Here is a 21464-nt window from a genome sequence, read left to right as displayed (position 1 = left end):
AGGAATTGCAAAAGGAAGCACTGGAGGAGGCTTAGAATTCCCTGCAAATTACACGTTAATGCGTTGCTTCGAAAGGGGACACAGTCGCTCAGCCGTGCGCACCTGCTACGTCCCACGCTCTGGGCTCTGGCAGGTGAGTGAGATGCAGCTCCGACTCTGTGTGGCTGCCTTCGGATCCAATCCATTTATCTTCCTTGAATTCTGAATTTTTGTGAACACTGGAAGTGTATGCATCAGTAACATTTTCTTCTTCTCTGAGATTCCTACTTGAACTAAAAATGTAGTCAACTTCAATAGGGATCTTACTCTGACCCATTGAATAACTTGAAGTGACATGACCTGACCTGACCTGCATTCATTTGGGCACCTATTATTATTATTATTCAGGGTGTTACAGTGGGCTCGGTCGTCAGCCCACAGTGGATGCTTCAATTCACCCAGAAGGGGACTTCTCCACCACATTTCTATATTCGTGGCACTCGGAAGCCAAGAGCGTAATTCTAAAGTGGTTGCTTTATGCACCACATAAATCAGGGGCAAAACTGAACACCCACCACCCGCCCCCTCTGGCAGGTGTCTAGGGGGACATGGGCCACATTATCACAGAACACTAGAACCAGGACTTTTCAGGTTGGAATAATGCCAGAATATCTTTTTTTCTTTCTTTTCTTTTCTTTTCTTTTCTTTTCTTTTCTTTTCTTTCTTTCTTTCTTTTTCTTATTTTTATTTATTTATTTTTTTCTGAGCACATCACCGACTCCCAGGAGAAGGCAAAGTGAGCCTCCAGGCACCGGTCTGGATGCAATGCCTCTTTCTGAAAAAAGCGATTCATCAGCATCAGTCACATGCTGGAAAATAAACACTGGCCAGGCGGCTGGTCCGGGAGAGGAGCACACAGAAACGGATGCCTTTGGATGCTAAAAAAGGGAAGATGTTGAAAGTGAAAAAGAACGTGCCTTCCTTCTGGTCAAACTCAAGCGAGCAGGAAGGGCGAAATTTTCCCGAGCGTGAAAGATATCACAACACACGGGGCGGCCACATATGAAAGTTTGAGGATGGACCAGAGTGAGATGTGTGCTAACGGAGATGTGCGCTATGGACCAGAGTGAGATGTGCGCTCACGAGAAAGATGCTGATGTTTGCGTGGAGGCCAGGAGAAAAAGAAACTGAAGTTAAACTATGAATGGAAGACTGAGGAGCCAACGCGGCGATCCACAAGCAACGGGGCTCCCGCGGTTAATATCTGCGTTAAGTATTTCAAAAGAGGACTGAATTTAGGGACTTCACAGGGGCCTTGACTTCCCCCTACCGCGGAAGGCCCAGATCGGTAGCTTCAAAGGCGTCAGCCCAGCCAAGCTGCGCATCTAGGGGAAAAGAGTTCAAGGGGCTGAGTTAAGAAAAATGCGCAGTGGGGCCGTCCCCTCGCGTGGAACGTTCTGCGCTCCCGCTGCGCGCTAGCTCTGGGGCCAGGCGCTGGGATGGGAGCCTGAGCGAGACGCCGTCGGGGTAATGGAGTTGTCCTAGCCTCTTCCTGGACTCTGGCAGCATAGCCTGAAGCGGGGACCAAAACACTGACTGAGTTTAGAGCACTCTTTGGGAGGATTCTGGAAACACAGCGGAGGTTTTGATCCCGTCCCAAACGTGGAGGATCCAGCAGTGAGAGAGACCATGTGAGGACATAACGGACTCCAAGCAGTGCAGGAGAAAGCAGGGGAAAAAACAGCGAAGTCTCACAAGCAGGCAATTAAAAGTACGCTGGCAGTCTGGAGGCTGAAGGGGATGTGATAGAAGTTTATAAAATCACAGAGAGAGTGAATTAAATCACACAGAATGGTTAAAAGCAGATGTTGTGGCGCCCGGTTGTCTGGGTTCAAATGTTGCCTCTGCTGCTTTGTAGCTGTGTGACCTGGGGCAGATTCTTGCCCGGTCTGTATTTCTGTTGCCTCCTCTTCCAATTAAGGCTAATAAAAGCAGTGCTTCCTTATAGCTTCAGGGTGGATGGGAAGATTTCAACGAGTGGATGCCGTAGATCACCGACAACAGCAGTGGGCCCAGAGCAAAACGCTCCTTGCGTGTTAACCCGTTATGATTATGTTTCCAACTGCCAGATCCTGAAAGTCAGTGCGGTCAATGCTGAATTGTAAACAAAAGCGAGGCACATCGGACACGTTGGGCAAAAGGGAAAGGAGTTTATTCTATCCAGGGGCGGTACTGTCCTCAGCCACCCAGGGTGTTAGATTAACGCCTTCTTCACTCCTTAGACCTGAGGCAAGCCGGGAGGGGCTCTAGGAACGCTGAGCGGGAGTGTTTGCCTTTCGTCTTTGCAGCCGGCACTCACAGCCTCCTGGGCTTGAGCCACTGTGGGTCCAAGAGCATTTTCTAATGAGAGAATGATTGCTCAGCCTGGCAAACGGGAAAACGGGAAGTCTTTGATGTAGCAGCTCATAATAATAATAGGCCATCCACTGCAGAGCAAGGCATTGCTGGAAACCTACCGCCAGTGAGTTTTTTGTTTGGTATTTTCAGAAGGAAAATTGTGTCAGTGATCCACACACTCGGGCCTAGCCAGAATTCTCTTTTGACAAAGAGCAGTAGGCATCTCTGAGGTCACAAACCGAGGGACGAGCCGAGGGGGACGAACAGGTAACTGCTCGGAAAGGGGACCGGCTTGCCTCAGTTGACACAGGGAGTTTATTAATTCCCCCAACAGGGCACTCGCTGCTTGCACTGTAGAGACCACGCTGGACCTTCAAGTGAAGTTGAGGTCAAGTCCTGAGGTCAAGCATGGCTTTGACTCGGTTATTGCCATTCGCCGGACCTCAGATTGCCTTACGGGCAAAGTGATGGGCCCTGAGTCAAACACAACAAAAGAAAACAAAACACCAGCCAGAATCCTTTCTTCAAAAGCAATCTTACTTTGGAGTCTCGGGAATAAAAGAATACATCTCCAGTGTGTGAGGAAGGAGGAGTGGTCCCAGAGCTCCTTCAGCTCACCCCTCAGGACTTTTTCTTTTCTTTGTTTTTTTCTTTTTGATATGTATTTTTTTTTTAACGTTTATTTATTATTGAGAGACAGAGAGAGATAGAGCATGAGAACGGGAGGGGCAGAGAGAGGTGGGGACACAGAATCCAAAGCAGGCTCCAGGCTCAGAGCTGTCAGCACAGAGCCCGACGCGGGGCTCGAACTCACAAACCACGAGCCGGTGACCTGAGCTGAAGCCGTAGGCTTAACCGACTGAGCCCCCCCAGGAGCCCCCCAGGGCTCTTTCTTTAATCTTCCCCTGGCCTGGGCGTCTCTATTCCATGTGGCTCATCCTCACACGGTTTGAAAAACACCAGCCTAGATCTAACACTGTCCAGTTCAGATCTAACACTGAGTGGTTCTGGTCCCTTTGGCCCCAAAGTGACCTCAAATCAAAGGAGAAATTGCAGGTTCTAGAACGGCACTGCCCACAAACCTATGTCAAGTGCATAAGTCTTTTTGAATTTTCTAATAGCTCTATTCTAAGAAGGAAAATAAACAAATACAAAAATAGGGAAAATTAATTTCATCAACATATTTTATTGAACCCAACATATCTGCACAGTTCCACATGTAGTTGATATAAAAATAATTGAGATATTTCACATTTTTATGTGAAATTTTCAAAATCCGGCATGTATTTTGTTATTTTATTTGTAAAGTTTGTTTGGGAAAGAAGAGAGAGAGAGAGAGCATGAGAGAGGGACAGGGAAGGGCAGAAAGAGAGGGAGAGAGAGAGAGAGAGAGAGAGAGAGAGAGAATCCCAAGCAGGCTCCATACTCAGCATGGAGCCTGACTTGGGGCTTGATCCCATGAACCATGAGATACTAACCTGAGCCGGAATCAAGAGTTGAAAACTTAGCCAACAGTGTCACCCAGGCACCCTCGGCATTTACTTTAAACGCACAGCACATTTTAATTCCTATTTGCCACGTCGCCAGTGTTCAGTGGTCTCATGTGGCAAATGGTTACCCTACCAGAAAGCACAGAAGCACAGAATCTTAAATGGCTCGGGCATAGGTCCATCCTATCCATGACTTTACCGGGAAACATCTGCGGGCTCCCCGTTTCCAAACTCATGGAGAGAGACAAGCAGATGGTCCCGCTTGTGTTTCCACGGCCGCACCAGATGCTGCGGGAGCCACTCGTCTTCTGGGCCTGGAAAGTGCTGCACGACGTTTCATCAGGCTGGCCTCGGTGACCTCAGCTGCTCGACACCTCACCTTTCTGTCACTCAGCTCATGCTCCACCTCTTGTGGATCCGCTGTCACCTTTACCCTGGGATTTATTACTTCTAAGTTTTCCTTAAGCCTTTCTCTACCTTCATTCTAGTACTTCCAGGAATCCACCTTGACCTGGAGGAGTATTTTGAAAACTCGGCTGTCACACCCATCCCTACCTTCTGCCGTCATCATCTCACACTCATCGCCATTTGAGTGCGCATTAAGGAAGTCGTTTAATTAGTACGTGTTTTTTTTTTTCCGACGTTATCCATATTATATCTTCTGTGTCAGTCTAAGTCATCTCCATCTTTTGGCTTTAACACATAGTGCTTTGCGCTGAAACAGTATTTTCCTTATGATGTTTGTCGGAACAAAGATATGGCTCAGCATAATCACGTTAGAACACTCAAATACGGCGAAGATGTTTTGCTGTTTCTTTGGGACTAAAACTGAACATTAAGGCTTTGCTGGTTATTTGTGTACGGATCAGGTTCATAGCCATCGACTGGCTGGTATTACAGATAGCGTTCTCACATTTATGACTCAAAACAAAAAATTAAAGGAACACAATCACCTCTGTTTGTACAAAAGAAGCTCAGAAGTGTAACGACTGAAACAACATCCACCTGTAAACTGTTTCCTACCATTCTATAATTTGAACATAAGCTGTACCTTCAGAGATGCTTAGTTAAAAAAAAAATTACATGTTTGTGTGTGAATGATCTGGTAATTCTTCCATGTTTCAAGTTTGATAAATGAGGAGGAATGTTGCCATTTTTCCTAATTTTGCAACTTGGATGGCTTCGATTCTTAGTCAACTAAATTATAATAATCCACTAGTTTGAAACTATAATAAAATAATCATCTCATTAAATGGGTTACATTTGTTTTTGAAGTGACATTCCCCTTCTGGGCCTGTGGGAGAAGCTGTTATAAACTCCTCTGTAATTGTATAAAGCCTACTTTGTTTGGGCTTAGATCGTGAGGCATTAGCAATGAATTCATAATCTAGAGATCACAAGTGCTTTGAAACAGAGGCACCCAGTTATCAGCACAAGTGTTCGGTTCCCCGGCCCCTCCCCACCAGGACTTTTCCTTCTTCCTTCTGGGCTGGGGTATTACCGTTTTACAGATAAACAAATGAACACAGTGACTCTGGATGAACAGACACAACAGATGTGTGTCAGAATCAGGACTTCTATCCAGAACTCTCTGACCCTGAATTAGTGAACGCTTATTCAATAGTCGTCTATGGTTAGGGAAAAGCAAGCTATTAAAGCTCCAAATAGATCCAGGGTAGACCCTCTGGGAACTTCTTCTCTGATGTCTATGGAAATTACCCAAAACCAACTTCCTCAGCCAGGACCTGCTGATCCCCAAGGTGTAAGGACGAACGGGCTTGCCCTAAGTACTCAGTTATCATTAAGGGTGTAGGTGCCTTGGTGTGTGAATGCAGAAGGGTTACACAAAAGATGATCACATGATTTTTTAAGATGATTGTATTCACTTACTGCACGTTGAAACCCTGGAGTGAAAGCTGGACTGTGTATGTGGACGCACCTATGTGAAAAACTATACAGGTATTTTCCCTCCAGAGGAACCCGAAGGGGTTGCTCATAGTAGCTCTTGGAGCACAGCCGGCCATCGTATGGCATCTTCTGATTTCCGATCTGCACTTAAGGCAATTATAAGAATATGTCACCGCCACTTAGCTTACTTAATAGGCCTGGAGCCTGAAGAATGTCTCCAAACACCTTCAAGCTCCTAAGAGAAAAATCATCGCCAAATGTCTGCAGTGCTCCTAATGCAATGTCCTCCACTGTAATTATTTCACTCCTTCGCTCCCGTCCGAGACCAGTGAGGGGAACGGAAAAAGCTCTTTTCTCTTTAGGGCTCTGTGACGCAAGGCTCTCCGCAGTCCATTTCGTCATCTCCACCCCTTTTCGCACCCCAAGAAAACCTTCCCGCAGTGGCCCTGATATTTTCCCGACCAGGCGCGAGCCGGCTTCTCGCCCCCCACTCTTTTTCTCCGGACGCGTGCCTGGGCCCGCGACTTCCGCGGGCGGCAAAAGTCTGGAAAACCCAGAGGGTCGGCGCCGCCTCCTCGACGCTCCGCGAGCTACACGCAATCTGGTTGTTTACTCTCAACTCCAGCTCCTGTCCGCCAGCGGCGGGGTTCCAGCAGCGCCGGGCTGACTGTCCGAGGCTCGCCTGGGGCCTTGCGGGGTGGCGGGGCGGCTGCCCAGGACGCGGGGAGGAGGGCGGCAGGCAAGGCGCGGGGATGCCGCGCGCCGGGCGGCAGACGGGTCCCCGGGGGTGTGGCGAGCGCACTGCGAGCCCGGTCGCGACGCCGGGCCTCGTGGGCGCGCACCCTGTAGCTTCTGGCCTGGACGCAGGCCGCCGCCACCTCTGAGCAGCCCTCCGCAGCGCCGCCTCGGCCGAGCCCCGGGACGCGGGCGGGGGGACGGCGGGGGCGTGACCAGGGCGCAGATGCAGGCGAGCCAGAGGGCGCCGCGCCACCGCCGCGCGGGGTAGCAGCAGGGCAGCCGGAGGGGCAGCGACATCTGCGGGCGGGCGGGCGGCCGACGCTTCCCGGAGACGCAGAGCCGAGTCGCGCGGCCCGAAGACGCGGGGCGCAGCTCGGCTGGGTGGGCCTCGCTCCCCGGGGCCGGCCCGCCCGCCTTCTCGCCAGCCGCGCCCGCGCCCCGGCCCCCAGCGCGCGGCGGGTGCTCGCGGGCCGCCGCCGAAGCGACGCCCCTGGCAGCGCGCTCACGTCGGTCCCACGGCTGGCGGCTCGGCGACGTCCGTGGCTCTCGGGTTCGCGTTTGTCAAAGCACCTCGAGCGACTCGGAGAACCCGGTTTGCCCACTGGGGACGGTGATTGTTCTTGTTTCTTGCCTGGAGAAAGTTACTCCGACACTTTTGATCTTCCGTCCCGAGTGAGAAGGAAAAGGAAAGCGTGGTCTGCCCACCGGGAGCGGGGGTGCAGGGGGCGGGAGGGGGATCCTGGCAAACGGACCCAGCCAGTTTTAGCCGGAGCGGCGAGTCCAGCCCACTGACACTTCAGCCCCGGAAAGGGTTAACCGCATCCAGCCGGTTCGGTTTACATGTAAATAGAGAGCAGCTGCTCCGCGCGGGCCCCGGCTGGCCCTTTTAAGTTTTTGATTGGTTGCCAATGACATCACCGCCCGTGTTCTAACTCTGAGGACCCGGAGCGGCGTCGGATAAACCCTCCTTAAAGAGACGAGGCCACGCCTCCGGCTCCTCCCCCCAGGCTGCCCATTGGCCGCGGGCCGCTGTGAGGCCGCGGTCGGCTTTCTCCGGATCCCTATTGGCCCAACGTGCCGTCGGTCGGCAGCCGGCCCGCCCCCCCAGAACCTTACATTTACAGTGTAGCAAAAGAGAAAGTAACTATGTTGCTGCTGGAGATCAATGAAGCCAAGTGAATGGGGGCTGAATGGGCGAATCCCTAGCTGAAGCGGAGCGCCAGATGGTGGAGGGCTACGCTTATTTATGAAGTAAGTGGAAGTCACCGCGGCTGCTCCCGAGAGCCTGGGAGTGTAAGGCGGTGTGAGTGTGAGTGTGAGTGTGAGTGAGTGTGTGCGATGCGATGCTCACGGGGGAGCCACAGCAGGTGAGGTTAGAGGGTTCCGGCTGTTGGCTCACGCTGCCCTGTGCGTTTACTCTGTCTGCAGTCTAGTTGGGTTTGGAAAGAAGAAAAAATGAGGTTTGTTGGGATGCTTTGCGGCAGTTTTAAATGCCAGGGGCTTGTTCGTGCGCTCTGTTGCGAAGGGGGATAAGCGCCCAGGAGTGGGGAAGTAGCATTCTCGAACGACTTAATTTTCTTTCCAGCCCCTGCCTTGAGGTGGAAGGACGACTAGCAAGGGAGAGGGGGTAGCTCCGTGTTTCGCTGGGAGGTTTCCTGGGCCAGTCTGGATGGTTTCACGGGCAATATATACGCCCGACCCTCTGCTGCAGGGATGCAGATCTCTTTATACACTCCGTGCGCGCGCGTGTGTATGTGTGTGTGTGTGTGTGTGTGTGTGTGCGCGCGCGTGTGAGCCGCGCACTCCGTGTGGAGGTGGGGTCCCAGCCTGTGTCTCCGTGAAACACGCTTCTGCGTCCCTCGCAAAGAAAACGGGCTGTTGATCCCGGGACGAGCCCTACCTGGTAACACAATAGCAAAGACTTTCCCAGCTTGGTCCAGCTGGGAAACAGTTATAGCTTCTGGAATAGTACTTGCTCTTCAAAAAAAAAAAAAAAAAAAATACTACGCAAGGGAGGGAGGGAGGAAGAAGAGAGGGAGGGGGGAGGGAAGGGGATGGAACCTTCTCTCCCATCCAAAGGTGGGAGAGAGAAACCTGAGTCGGTGGGGATCTGTGGACGTGTTGGGTGGGTGCCTCTGTGTGTATGCGTGTGCGCGCGCGTGTGGATTCTGCCTGTGACACTTTGGCTCTGTGTCAGAGAATGGTGACGGTCGTGTGTAGAGGGATGATAGATGACATTTTTCCAGCCATCTCTTAAAGTTCCTTTAGGTGAGCAATTCTTGCATGGGGTTTGGTTTCTTTTCTCTGTGCATGTCTAATAGCAGAGGACCCAGGAGGGTCTGGTCAGAGAGTGCCCCTGTGCCCACGGGAAGGAAGGAACTGTTCCTTTGCAGGCGTCCTCTCATGAAACAGGAGGTGGACCTAGCGGGCAACCCTTCCCTGCGCCCTTTAACAGGGACTGGCTAATTGGGAAGTCCTTTCTACAGAGTTCATCCTCTTCAAGGGGCAAGGGTCTATCTGTGGGGGATTGAAATGTCCTCTATGGTGGCTGCCTGCCATTGAGAGAAGCTCTGGGATGCACAGCGTGTGCCAATAGAGAAATGAAGGAGGGAGGAGAGTCGAAGTGGTCCTTTCCTTAAAGGCAGGAGTGGGGGTGGGGGGGGCGATGAGGTCGGCAGCAGAGGAGCAAAGGGTGATGGGTCCGCCAGAGCTGGGGGGTTACAAGACTTGGCTCCTTGGCCCGAGGCTTTGTTTCAGGACATCTCGTTCGTAACAAAAGGGGAAATGCAGATTAATTTATAGGAGACTGACAGGAAACATGGGGGGGGGGGTGTTTAATGTGACCGTGCTGTGCCTCTCAAAGGAGTGGGAAGCGAGACTAGCTGCTGTTAAAGAGATTCACGAAGGGGGACACTTTCATTCTGATGTGCAGAAAGTTGCCATCCGCCCCCGATGTATATTTAGCTGCTGTATATTTTGGTGAGCCATGCCAGCGCTCTCGCTCTTGGTCATTGCTTTGCCTTTGCAGCGGGTGAGGGGATGAAATGGAAAGTATGTAAGGGTGGACAAGTGGCTCTTTCTCAGATGGCTGCCCGATGCTTCTGCCCAGGAGATGAGGCCCAGAACAGATGCCTCTGAAGAGCCTTCCTTTCTGTCTTCAGCTTGTCTGAGTCTTCGTGCCTTTGCTGTCTCCGAGGCCGACCTTTGCTGTGGGTCCGCGGAAGGTTGTTCGTCAGCGTTGGTGTAGATGGTCCATGCAGCCGTGGACTTGGTGACCACGTAGGCGGGGGCCCTCAGGTTGACATCCTCTTGGCAGCTCTAAGGACGAGCTCCAGGCTTGGAGAGTGGCGTGGTAGAGGGCCCTTGGGACCCCTTCCCTCAGAGGGAAGCGGAGACCTTGCCCAGGTTTTGGAGCCGACTGCCTTTTGTGTCACGTGACTTTATTCTCTCTTTCCCCCCTCCCCTTCTTTACAGACTGTCTTGAGTTCTTCTTGAATTGCCAGTTTTCAGCCTCCTCATGCCTCCGTCTCCTTTAGACGACAGGTTAGTGGTGGCATTGTCTAGGCCCGTCCGACCTCAGGACCTCAACCTTTGTTTAGACTCAGGCTACCTTGGCCCTGCCGCCCCCGGCAGTAGCAGCCGCCCTCCGGTCATTGCCACCACCGTCGTGTCCCTCAAGGCTGCGAATCTGACGTATATGCCCTCATCCAGCGGCTCTGCCCGCTCCCTGAATTGTGGATGCAGCAGTGCCAGCTGCTGCACTGTGGCAACCTACGACAAGGACAGTCAGGCCCCGACCCAGGCCGTCGCCGCTGCCATCGGAACCTCTACCGCCTGCCCTGCCAGCCAGATGGTCAACAGCAATGAGAACGCAGGCCCTTTAAGTCCGTCAGGTGGGGTGGGAAGCCCTGTGTCAGGGACCCCCAAGCAGCTAGCCAGCATCAAAATAATCTACCCCAATGACCTGGCGAAGAAGATGGCCAAAGGCAGCAAGAGCCACCTGCCGAGCCAGGGCCCCGTCATCATTGACTGCAGGCCCTTCATGGAGTACAACAAGAGTCACATCCAAGGAGCTGTCCACATTAACTGTGCCGACAAGATCAGCCGGCGGCGACTGCAGCAGGGCAAGATCACTGTCTTAGACTTGATTTCCTGTAGGGAAGGCAAGGACTCTTTCAAGAGGATCTTTTCCAAAGAAATTATAGTTTATGATGAGAATACCAATGAGCCGAGCCGAGTGATGCCCTCCCAGCCTCTTCACATAGTCCTCGAGTCCCTGAAGAGAGAAGGCAAAGAGCCTCTGGTGTTGAAAGGTAATGCCCTCCCTGCCCCCTTCCCCGGCGCAGTCCCGGTCAGCCTGGGTCCAGTGCGGGTTCGGTCTTAGAAGTTCCGGCAGCCTCCTTACCCTGGCGACCCGAGGCCAAGCCAGACTTTCTTCTTCTCGTCTTCCCTTCTTTGCCCTTCGTTGTTCTGGTAAGAGTGAGAAAAGCCCAGTAACACAGAACCGGAAGCCAGAAGCCCTGGGTTCTAGTCTCGATTCAGCCGCTCAGTTGTGTGGTGCAAGCATCTCACCTCTCTGAGACTGTTTTCTCATCTTTCTAAAGAGGGGCTTTGTGCCACCAGATGGTGTCTCAAGTCCTAACTGGGCTGGTAGCACCATTCCAGTCAATAACCAGCTGGAAAGGTATTGTCTCTCAGATTTAACCCAAGTTGATGGAACGGAGGCAGCAGCAACTATGGTGAACTACAAGTAAACCTACAGGTACCGGTTCTTTTGGTGGGGAAGCTTCTTCCTCACCTCTCTGGCCAGCTGGGCTTTTAGGTGGTTTATAAAGTGACCTTCAAGAAGGGCAGAGACCCTTATTATAAGGCCCCACAGAAAGCGTTAAGTGTAGCCAAAACATGCATTCTTCTGCCAAAGCTCCAGGGGGACAGAGACATTTTTATGAAATACCTCCCCAGCCCGTTGTTCTTTCTGGCCTCACCTGGCAACCGTTGGCATCATGGCTTCTTCCAGGATGGAGTGGTGGGTCACTTGCCCACGTACCCTGGATGCGTAATAACTGTGAGGTCAGCGTTGCTGAGCCCTGGCAGGAAGAGTTAGTTACCCACTCTTTCCTGAGCTCCTTTCCACCCAGGGTTGCCAAACCCAGCAGGGGAGCCCTCATCTGGGATCTTTCCCGGTTGCTCCTCCTTGGCGTCCGATATTGTCCTTTGGGGCAGTACGCACTGCTGTGCGTCATCCGTGTCTTCTGTCCTTTGGTGATCGTGAGAGACAGTCATCCTCTCTCTTTTCTTCTCTTGTATTTAGAGCTAAGGTATACGGTTTCTGGGCCACATCACCACCAAGTCTCCTGAAGTGTGTTGACCAAAGGCATTGCTGGGTTCCTTTAAATACCTTCCATATTTCACTTGCAGCAGGCCACTGGGACGAGCAAGTCGGTTGTTCTGTCTTTGTGTGACAGTTCCGCCATTCTCCTTGTCTTCCCAGTGACGCATTCTGCCTTTTCTTAAGTAGTGTTGTTGGAAATACGGTTCTGAATGGCTCTGATATTGTCCCCCGATCCCATCCTCTCCTGAGCTCCTCAAGCTTGCTGTCATTGTGCTCCCACAAAGGCACAACTTTTCTTAGGGTCGGTGGGGTCTGGTGGGAAGGAGAACATAATGGAGGTCACATCCAGAGAGTTTCAGCAGGGCCCAGACTTTTTTGTTGTGGTTGATGGGTTTTCTCAGGGTTATGGATATATTCAGATTTCCTCTGTGGAGGAAAATCTGTGTATTTTATCGTTTCCTATTCTGGTTTGGTTGACTTTGAGTAATTCCCAGTAGGCTTACCCAGCTAGTGTTCTCTCACCACGGTCATGGCTTGTCTTGTCTTTTTTCAGGTGGGAAAAAATACGACCTACAAATTTCCCATTTGTAATAGTGGGGAGCAAAGAGAGGGGCTAGCCGGTGGTCGTGCGGGGCATCTCTTTGCTCGCGTAGAGGAGATGTTGTTAAGAGACAGTAGACCTTTTACGTCTGTATGATCTGAGGGCAGGCATCAAACAATAGAAATGAAGATGACCCTGACCTTGAACACTTGGGTGATTAGGAGGAGTTGTAGATCCTACCCTCTCGTTTGCAGCGGACACTGTTGTGTTTGGGGGTCGCTTGTCGATCGCTGGAAAATGAGTCTCCTGGGTGCTATGATGGAAGTGGGGTTCCTCTCTGGTGGATGCAGCTTGAGAGTCCAAGCAGCCTGGGCTTGTTCCTCGGTGTCACTGAGTAAGACTGCCTCAGTGGGGCGGGGCCGGACATGCTGCTGACCTCACCACTGGGCACCCTGGGCGGCCGCCCCGAGGGCTCGTCATTTTCGGGTTGGTGAGACACAGCGGCGGTCGACCTGGAAGACGCGCTGGTGGTAGAGGTTGGATTATTTGTAGTTTTGGGGGCTTTTTCTTCAAGTATCTGGGAAGTTGGTTGAAAATACATAGTTTAGGAGCAAAAGGGCGTGTAATCTCATTAATTTATTATTGTCGTCATTGCCGTTTTGGTCTCTTTTGGGGGAACGGCTTAACATTGGGACCAAGATGGGAAAGAAAGGAAAGCGATCGTGATGAGAACCCCCCCCCTTTACCTACGCTTTCATCTGGGTAAATAAACCAAAGGTTAATCCCGTAGCACCACTGAGGTGAAGAACGGGGTGGGCCTCTCGCAGAAGCGCATGGCCAGCAACTTCTCCCAAGTTCTCGAGTGGGTCAAGCCGACCACTCTGGTCTGGGTTCTCTGCTGGGGTTCATTCTACTAACCCCTCCCTTGGTGATGTAAGATTTTATTTTAGCGAGGTGGGAGCGGTACCATTTTGGAATGAGCGATTTTTGCAGGGAAGCTATGGGGGTGAAGGTGGTTGGAAGTCTAAGGCGGAAACTTCTGGGGCCTCATTAATTTCTCTTCAGAGATTTCGGTACAATCTTGGGTAATTTATGGCTGGCCCAACTGATTCTCCGGGTTGTGTTTGTAAACACTGGTTGCTACCCTCCCTGTCCAAGTTTTATGTCCCCCTATTTCAATGACATGTTCTCCATTTTTGGTGCTATCAAATAGAGTGGCTGCTCAGTTACCATTTTAGTAATGCTGTGTCAGGTTGGGAAGAAACCGATCAGAGGCACAGAAGCCCCTGGGATTAAGTTACTGTTCTAATTTACAGTCCCCTCCCTGTGGTGACCTATGTCTGAATCTATGTTTTATTCTCAGCTTCCGAAGAATAAATGGCATCAGACCATGAGCTTCTGCTCATCCTGGTGAAAATGATCCAAACGAATAAATATGTAGGGATTTGCAAAGTCTCTGAAAGGGCCACAATCTGTTTCACCCCAAGTTGCTTTTTGGTATAATTTCTAACCAAACGGAGTAAGAAGACTAGACTGTTCCGGTCCCTTCCTTAATGGGAGCTACCACCTTTGTCATGGTGTTTATAGGGTACCCTTACTTTTCAGGAAAGCTGGATTCAGGGAACTATTTTATTACCGATAGGCCTATGTTGGAAAGGATAGTCTATGGCTTTGCTCCTCTCGAAAGACGGTGTGTGCCTTTAAAACTTTAGTAACGATTTTCAAATAGATAGAAAAGTAGTCAAGAGGTTAACGAGCACCCACATGCCTATCACCTAGAGTAAACAGTTGTCACTATTTTCCCAATTGGCTTTCTCTTCCTTTTTCGGTTGCTGAAATATTTCCTAGCATAGACCATAATGTATTCAAATATGTTTCACGTTGGAACTCAGTGTCTTAGCCTTGAGAAGGCTGGGGATATTTTATAGTCTAGCGTGGACAACATTTGCACTCCTAAAACCTTCAGGGTCTTGTGACCATTTTTGAGAGTTTTTCAAACTCAGAATTCCACTCTGGCTAGGTAGCTCTCAGGTCTGTGGAGAAGCGAGTGGGGGAGGGGGCTCTAGGCACTTCCTTGGGGGTCTGTAGGGCCCATGCCCATACTTGCCCTGTGCTGTCAGGATACAAAGACTGACCGACTGCCTCGGTCCCCCACAGGCCTGCTGCCCTGGCTACAGGTGTTGAGTGGGGAGCAGGGGAAGAGAGGAAATCACGTCAGGAAGGCTGATCCATAAGGAAGATTTGATAACATAGAGAGTTAGATTGTTATACCATAAAACCTTCCATCATGATTCCTGAGGAATGAACAACATAGACTGCACATTTTTCCATAATCACAAAGGATTCTGAAGTTAACACTTCTGGGCAATACTGAGTTTGACAACAAAATAAACGCCTGTGCTTGGAAATCAGGGACCCTGTGACAATATTCTATTCCTGCTTTGTTTTGGGGGGGAACAAACAGGCTTCCTCTTGTCTCTCAGGGTGTTAGGAGGATTTTTTTTTAAGATATGTGAAATCAAGACATACCTACATGCACGAACTTACCGTTGTTATTCTGAACCTCCGCTCACCATCCAAATGTGCCGAACGTTTGCCTTGTAGCAAATGGTGGAGACATTCAGGCGGGATTTGGGATCCGGTCTGTCTGAAGCTAGTCTTGGTCCCCTCTTACCGGCCATGCGCCCTTGGGCAAATTGCTTAATCCCTTACTTCCTTAGTTTCTGCACTTATAAAAGAGGATATAACAGTAGCTAGCTCATAGTGTTAGATTAGGAATCGAATGAATTCATGTGTGCAAACTGTCTAGACCGGGTTTTCATATGTGGTAAGCATTCAGTAAATGTGGCTTCACATTGTTATTACTATTGGTTGGGGAGAAATGGTGGTGCCAGTAAAAAGGCAGTCTGTGCTCCTTTGGCAAAGGAGTGCAAATAGCAAACTAGATATAACAGAGAGGGAGAGAGAGGGAGAGAGAGGGAGAGAGAGAGAGAGAGAGAGAGAGAGAGACTGTGTGTGTGTGTGTGTGTGTGTGTGGTGTTATGGCCTAAAAATAACTTGGTGACTGTTACCTAATTTAAGTAGCATACGATTGGAGTGCCAAATAATTATAAAAACATGTTAGGTCAAGAGGCCAGGGTTATTTGGGCATATCCTAGAGTTATTTATTTGTAGGGGAATCTGTAAAAATGTGATGATAAATCTGTCCAACTAGCGTCCCATAACTAAATGATGAAAGTATAAAACCATTAAGCGTCGCTTTTTCTGGCCTCTCGGGCTGATTTATTTTTGGAAGAAGGATTGTAGTCTGACTATAAAAGGGTAGGTGGAAGGAGGGGGGGATGTGCTTCATTTTCAAAGGTTCTCAAAGCTTTGAGTTGTGAGGAGATGGCATGTGAAGGAAGGGCGGGGAATCGTGGGAAGGCCTGTTCTTGAAGCGAGACCTGGGTCTTTGCTCTCAACGGGTTCACGGTTGCCTGTGTTTTGAGCTCTTGGATATCCTGTCCTTCTTCCTAATTAAGATGTAAGTGAAAGGATGTAAGTGAGCTCCCCGCCCCCCATCCCTGTCCTTGCTTTATCCGTTCCCCATTCACTGTGTGCTCAGCAAAGTGTGGTTTAGCCCACTTACACCTGAGCTCAGTTCTAGGCTTTTCTATTGACCAACTGTAGGTGTCCTTAGGGAGCTCAGGTCACCTCCCAGAGCCCTGGTTGTTTCTCTGCTGTGAAACAGGAGTAATTCCAACATCACAGGATGAACTGAGACAGCGGAAATCAAGTGCCTGGTGCGTGGCTCTCAATCAAGCAGCCCCTGGGCCCTGTTCCCCTACCCCTGTGCCCTTGCAGATCCTCTGAGGTTAGACACTGGTCACTGGGGAGGATGGCAAGTTGCTCTAAGCACGGTACTATGGGAGCATGTTAAATATCAACCACTTGTCCTTACCAATTCAGATCAGTTAAGTTAACCATCTGGCTTGTCAAGGACAAGTTCAAGAAACTCCTTTCCTGGCAGTAGTAGATCATGATTTTAGATTAGAAAAAGGAGGGTAAGGGGAGGGAGTTTTGACAAAATCACAGGAGCAGAAAAACTCTGCACAGCCTAGGCGTGAGCCTTTGACCAGGAGCAGACCCACTCCTCACTCCTTAGGCTCAGCATTGCCACCAGCCAGGCCCTCCTGCCCCAGCCTGGGGGAGCAGTTTGGGCATAAAAATGTGTCGATTTGCAGTGCTTTGGCGATTTAACTCAAGTAGGTAGGCAAGGATACACTCCACATTAGGGAGAGAAATTCTGAACCCAGGAGAGGTCTTCTCATGTTCTTTGAGCTCAAGATCCCAGTTTTGAGAACAGGAAGGGACTTTAGACGACCCCTAGTCCCACAGTCGTCCCTGCAGGCTGCCCAGTGGAATCCACTGGGGTGATTTAAAACCTGCAATGCTCTGTTCCCACCTCTGGAGATCCTTGTTAAATTGGTCTGGGGTACAGCCTGTGCATAACGCTTCCCTGGTGATTCTGACGTGCAGGAAAGTGTGAGAACCATTGATCTAGTCCAGTCTCATTATGCAGTTACTGAAATGGGGCCTAGAGAGATTTAACTTGCCCAAGGTCACATGCATGATTAATTTTAGAGCCTTGGTCCTCAGTGCTAAAATAGGTCTTGCCAGGTTGGTAGAGTGTGTGTGTGTGTGTGTGTGTGTGTGTGTGTGTGTGGTTACCTAATGATAACAGGATCTACTGTATAGCTTACAAATATGAAGTAATATTTAATCAATCATTTTTCCTATTGATACCATTTTTGTTGAATTTTGAGATTTCAGTCTAGAACTATAGGGACCTAAGTCTAAGCTCTTTTGAAAACCAGCAGCTCATGGGCCCGATATTTGCCTGGGTCCTAGATTAATAGGTCAAATATTGACATTGACTTAAACCCATCTTCTAGGGAACTTAATGGTTTATGAAAGAGCTGGAAAACATGTATCAAAATGCACCCTTGTCCCAAAGTATCTCAGGTTTCTAGGGACTTTTTGATGTGTTGGTCTCCATGGATATACAGCCCGTGGGTAGAGGAGATGCATTCATTTGTTCAACAAATATTACTGAATACCTTCTATGTGCTGGGTACTAATTTTTGAGCTGGGGAATCTGTAGCTGTAACCCTCAAAATCTAAATGCTAGCATGGGAGCATATACAGACCAGGCCAGTATATTCCAGATCCTTTCTACCTTGAAGATCATGCACCTGTTTGTTTTCTTCATCCTCTCGTGCTACACAATCTTGTTTAGGGAGCAGTTCATCTTTAGAAATGCCATTCTCCTGGGAAGTACATGTTTGTGAAGCATTTGGCATTTTTCTCCTTTATTTCTCCTTTGCAAGATAAAGTCTGGCCTTTTCTAAGCACATCTTCATGGGCCAACAGGATTTCTTTCTAAGACTTGATCCAAAAAGAAATGACTTTTTAAAAAAATGTGTTGGTTTTTAATGGAAAAGGGAATATGCACTCTCTCTCTGCCTTAGGAGCTCAGGGCTGACAGGCCTTCTCCAAGCATTAGAGTGGAACTTTGTAATTTGGACCTAATTTTGGACATGTTGCTGATAGGAATGGACTGGTGTTTATTTTTTCCTGCATGCTCTCGACGAAAAGAGGGCATGCTAAGCAAACAAGCATTGTAAATGATATTTCAAAGACAAGGTTTTAGCCTGCTCAGGGAAAAAAAAAAGAAGAAGATGATGAAGAAGGATGATGAAGAAGAAGAAGAAGGAGGAGGAGGAGGAGGAGGAGAAGGAGAAGAAGAAGTTTGCAAGTACAATTAAAAACCACTCTAAGAGACAGGGCTGGGGTAAAAACACAAGTCTCTGTCATTTCAAAGCCTGCGTTATTTCCCCTAAACCATATGGGTCCCTCTTGGGCAAATGTTCATTGGCTGCGTTTCCATATACTATTTACTCTTCATTCATATTGTATGACCTTACTAATTCAGAAAAATTGGAGGGAAGAGAAAATGACGAGTATGAATCACAGCCTGAATTTTACCGTACATTTTCGAAATGTACATTTTATATTGAAGTTGATGTGTGTTTTCTAATTATGACGTCTTTAACTCTTGAGATGTTTTCATCCATAAGCCAAGAGGAAGATAATAATATCTTTTTTTTCTAGCATGTGCCTCATCTCATCTATTACTTATAAGTGTATACACACACATACACACACACACATATATGTATATATATATTTATACACACACACACATACACACACACACACTTTCCAATCTTTCACCCCAGCAAGACCCCTATTTTATATGTAAATGAAAGGGAAAAAACCTTGAGCCTCTGCTCTTGGAGAAGGAAATGAGCCACACAGCCTGGTACTTACATATAAGATAAAGGCTGTGACCCCAAGCCCTGCCTCTGGCAAAGTGGAACATCACTAACAGGAAGAAAAGAGTTTGTGGATTCATCAAATTATCTGCATTGCCTTTGAGGTTTTGTTTGCAGTGAAGGCCTACTCATATATATATATATATATATATATATATTTTTTTTTTTTTTTTTTTTTTTAATTCACCTTCTAAGACTCGAATTTCATGGAAAACAAAACGAGGCCGAACATCCTCAGGGCTCCACCAAAGGGTTTCATCTTCTTTGTCTCACCACCCCAACAGGACCCCCGTGGGGCATCTGTTGCCAAATTTCTCCACCAGGTAAATAGATAAAGCTGTCTGGTCCAGGGGTAACGCCCAGCTGGTGTCCCCTTTGAGGCACATCCACTCCTCAGCTCATAATGGGAGCTCAGCTCACCTTCTGTGGTGTCCCCAGGTGATGAGGCAATCACCTCTTTGCGTCAGAACATCAGTAGCTACTTCTTTAATACTTCATATTTATTCTATGGAAGGAATCATCCCACATAGTTTGAATCACGGCCCCAAGGTCCACAACCACTGGGCTAAATATCTGCAGCTGTTGCTACTGGCAGGTGAAAAGAAAACACAGATTGGGAGGTACATAAGGAGAGGCAGTGGAGAAAAGGGGACACGACAGTATGAGGACAGAGGATACCTTCAGGGTTATGGTGACAGGATCATCCAGGACCTGGACTTGAGTCCTGGGTTCTAGTGTTTAAGACAGTGAATTGTTGTCATTAGTTATTAGAGCATCTGCTTCCCTCTTATGAGAGGAAGTCTAGACGCAGACTTCTAAGAGGGGGGCTTCTTTGGAGGGATAGGGGACATTTTCTTGGGACTTGTATTTCTAGTCTTATTAAAATAGCACATTTTTATGATAAGACTTTATAAGGATGGTTTTATGGTTCCCATGAAGTGATATTTTAATCTGATCGCAGAACACCATTTAATCACATATAACTACCCTGGGTCTGGCCAATCTATCATCCCTGAAATTAAAAAAAAAAAAAAAAAAAAAAAGATTTTCCCGATAGTCTGGGACAAAAATTAAGAGCTCTTGAATGCTTTCTGTGTGCTGGGCACCAGGCCGTCCTTTCTGTGTCTTATTTCTTTCTCAGAGCAGCTTCATCAGAGCGGTTTCAGATCCCCAGTTTTACAGATGCAGAATCTGAGGAACAGATTCAATATTTTCTCCCATGTTATTGACCAGTGAGCTGGCGAACAAGAACAGAAACCCAGTTCTTACAATGTTGGGGCCCAAGTTCCTTCCAAGCTGGCCACATGCTTAATTATCAGGGAGCATGTATCTCATTCCCAGTGGTCGCCTTAACTGTGTTTTATTCTCTGATGCGCCCTAAGTTATATTTTACCTCCTCATCCCCTCTATTTGCTTGTATATCCTCAATTGAAAATGCTACTGGTGAGAATATTGGCCCCCTCTGTGTCCTCAGAGAAGAGCCGTCTTCTCCGTGACCTCACCCTGGGTTCTATCTCAGCTTTTGGCAACTTCAAACTTTTTAAGCTTGAAGCTTTTTAAGGAGTAACAGATTGATTAAAGAAACTTTGAAAACCACAACAATTATCTCCAACATTATGCGATGTTTATTGCCTACCAGACTCTGTGCTTGAAGCATTATAGCTCATGATAACACTCCAGTTTCTATACGAGTGCCTGAGACCCAGAGAGGCCCAGGCACCTGTCCGAGGTCATTGGACTGCGAGAGCCTGGGCACAACACTGTTGGGTTTCTGTCAATGGGGAGAACCTCAGGATACCTGTAGATGTGAGGGTGATGTTCTTTCTGCAAGTATTAATCTATTCACTTTCTAGAGTGGAATTAGAGCAGGAAGAAAGACGGGGACAAAGTTAGATCTAGGAAGTAAGAAGGAATAGATGATACACTATCTGATACGAGGTGTGTATAAAATGAGATAATGTGTGATGACAGCCCAAAGACCCTAACGTATCCATTATCCATTCTGTTAGTGTGAATAATAAACATTAACTATAGATTTCCCTCCCCCCCCCCACCCCCCACCCTGAATTGTGTGAAGAAGGAACTTCTAGTAGGTTCTCCTTATCCTTTGGGAAAGCTAATTCTCTGGGATAAGGGAACAGAGTTCTTACCAAACTATTTACTTTTTATTCTTTTTCCCCTCTGCTTTCTTTCTCCTTTCTTATCTTTCTTCTTCCCTTCTACAGCCTAAGTGTACAAACACAGCTCAGATAATCAGGGAGTGTGGCAGGGATGGACCCTGGAAAAAGCATAACTGACACCCTTGAAGGCTAGCAGAATGGCCCCCTGGGAACCTGGGCCGGAAGCATCATTCATTCAGGCGGTACTACTGAGCATTTGTTCCAACTATCCCATTTTACCGATGGGGACGCTGATTATTTACCCAAAAGCATCTAAGTAACTGGTCGCAGAACTGGTATAGGATTCGTGTTTCCTAACTCTAGTTCAGTAACAAATTATTTATTATTATTTAAAGTTTATTTATTTATTTTTAGAGAGAAAGGGTAGAGGGGCAGAGAGAGAAGGAGAGACAGAATCCCAAGCAGGCTCTGCACTGTCAGCATGGACCCAACCCAGGGCTCCGTCCCACAAACTGAGAGGCCATGACCTGAGCTGCAATCAACAGTCAGACACTTAACCTACTGAGCCACCCCCCCAGGTGC

The 21464-nt window shown here is 48.6% G+C and overlaps 1 protein-coding gene across 1 annotated transcript in view; it reads left to right on the top strand.

The window, feature by feature from the left end:
* Positions 1-7150: 7150 nt before the first annotated feature.
* Positions 7151-21464, top strand: part of DUSP10 (dual specificity phosphatase 10) — a 39198-nt gene continuing 24884 nt past the window's right edge. Inside the window, exons 1-2 of the mRNA XM_060644403.3 lie at positions 7151-7763; positions 9987-10825. Of these exons, the coding sequence (XP_060500386.1) occupies positions 10030-10825 (796 nt within the window). The 5' untranslated portion in view covers positions 7151-7763; positions 9987-10029. The remainder of the gene's footprint in view (positions 7764-9986; positions 10826-21464) is intronic.

Source organism: Panthera onca, chromosome F1 (assembly GCF_046562875.1).
Source record: "Panthera onca isolate mPanOnc1 chromosome F1, mPanOnc1 haplotype 2, whole genome shotgun sequence".
In the NCBI taxonomy this organism is placed as follows: domain Eukaryota; kingdom Metazoa; phylum Chordata; class Mammalia; order Carnivora; family Felidae; genus Panthera; species Panthera onca.
The sequence above is the reverse complement of the archived record's forward strand: the minus strand, read 5'-3'. Positions and strand labels throughout refer to the sequence as shown.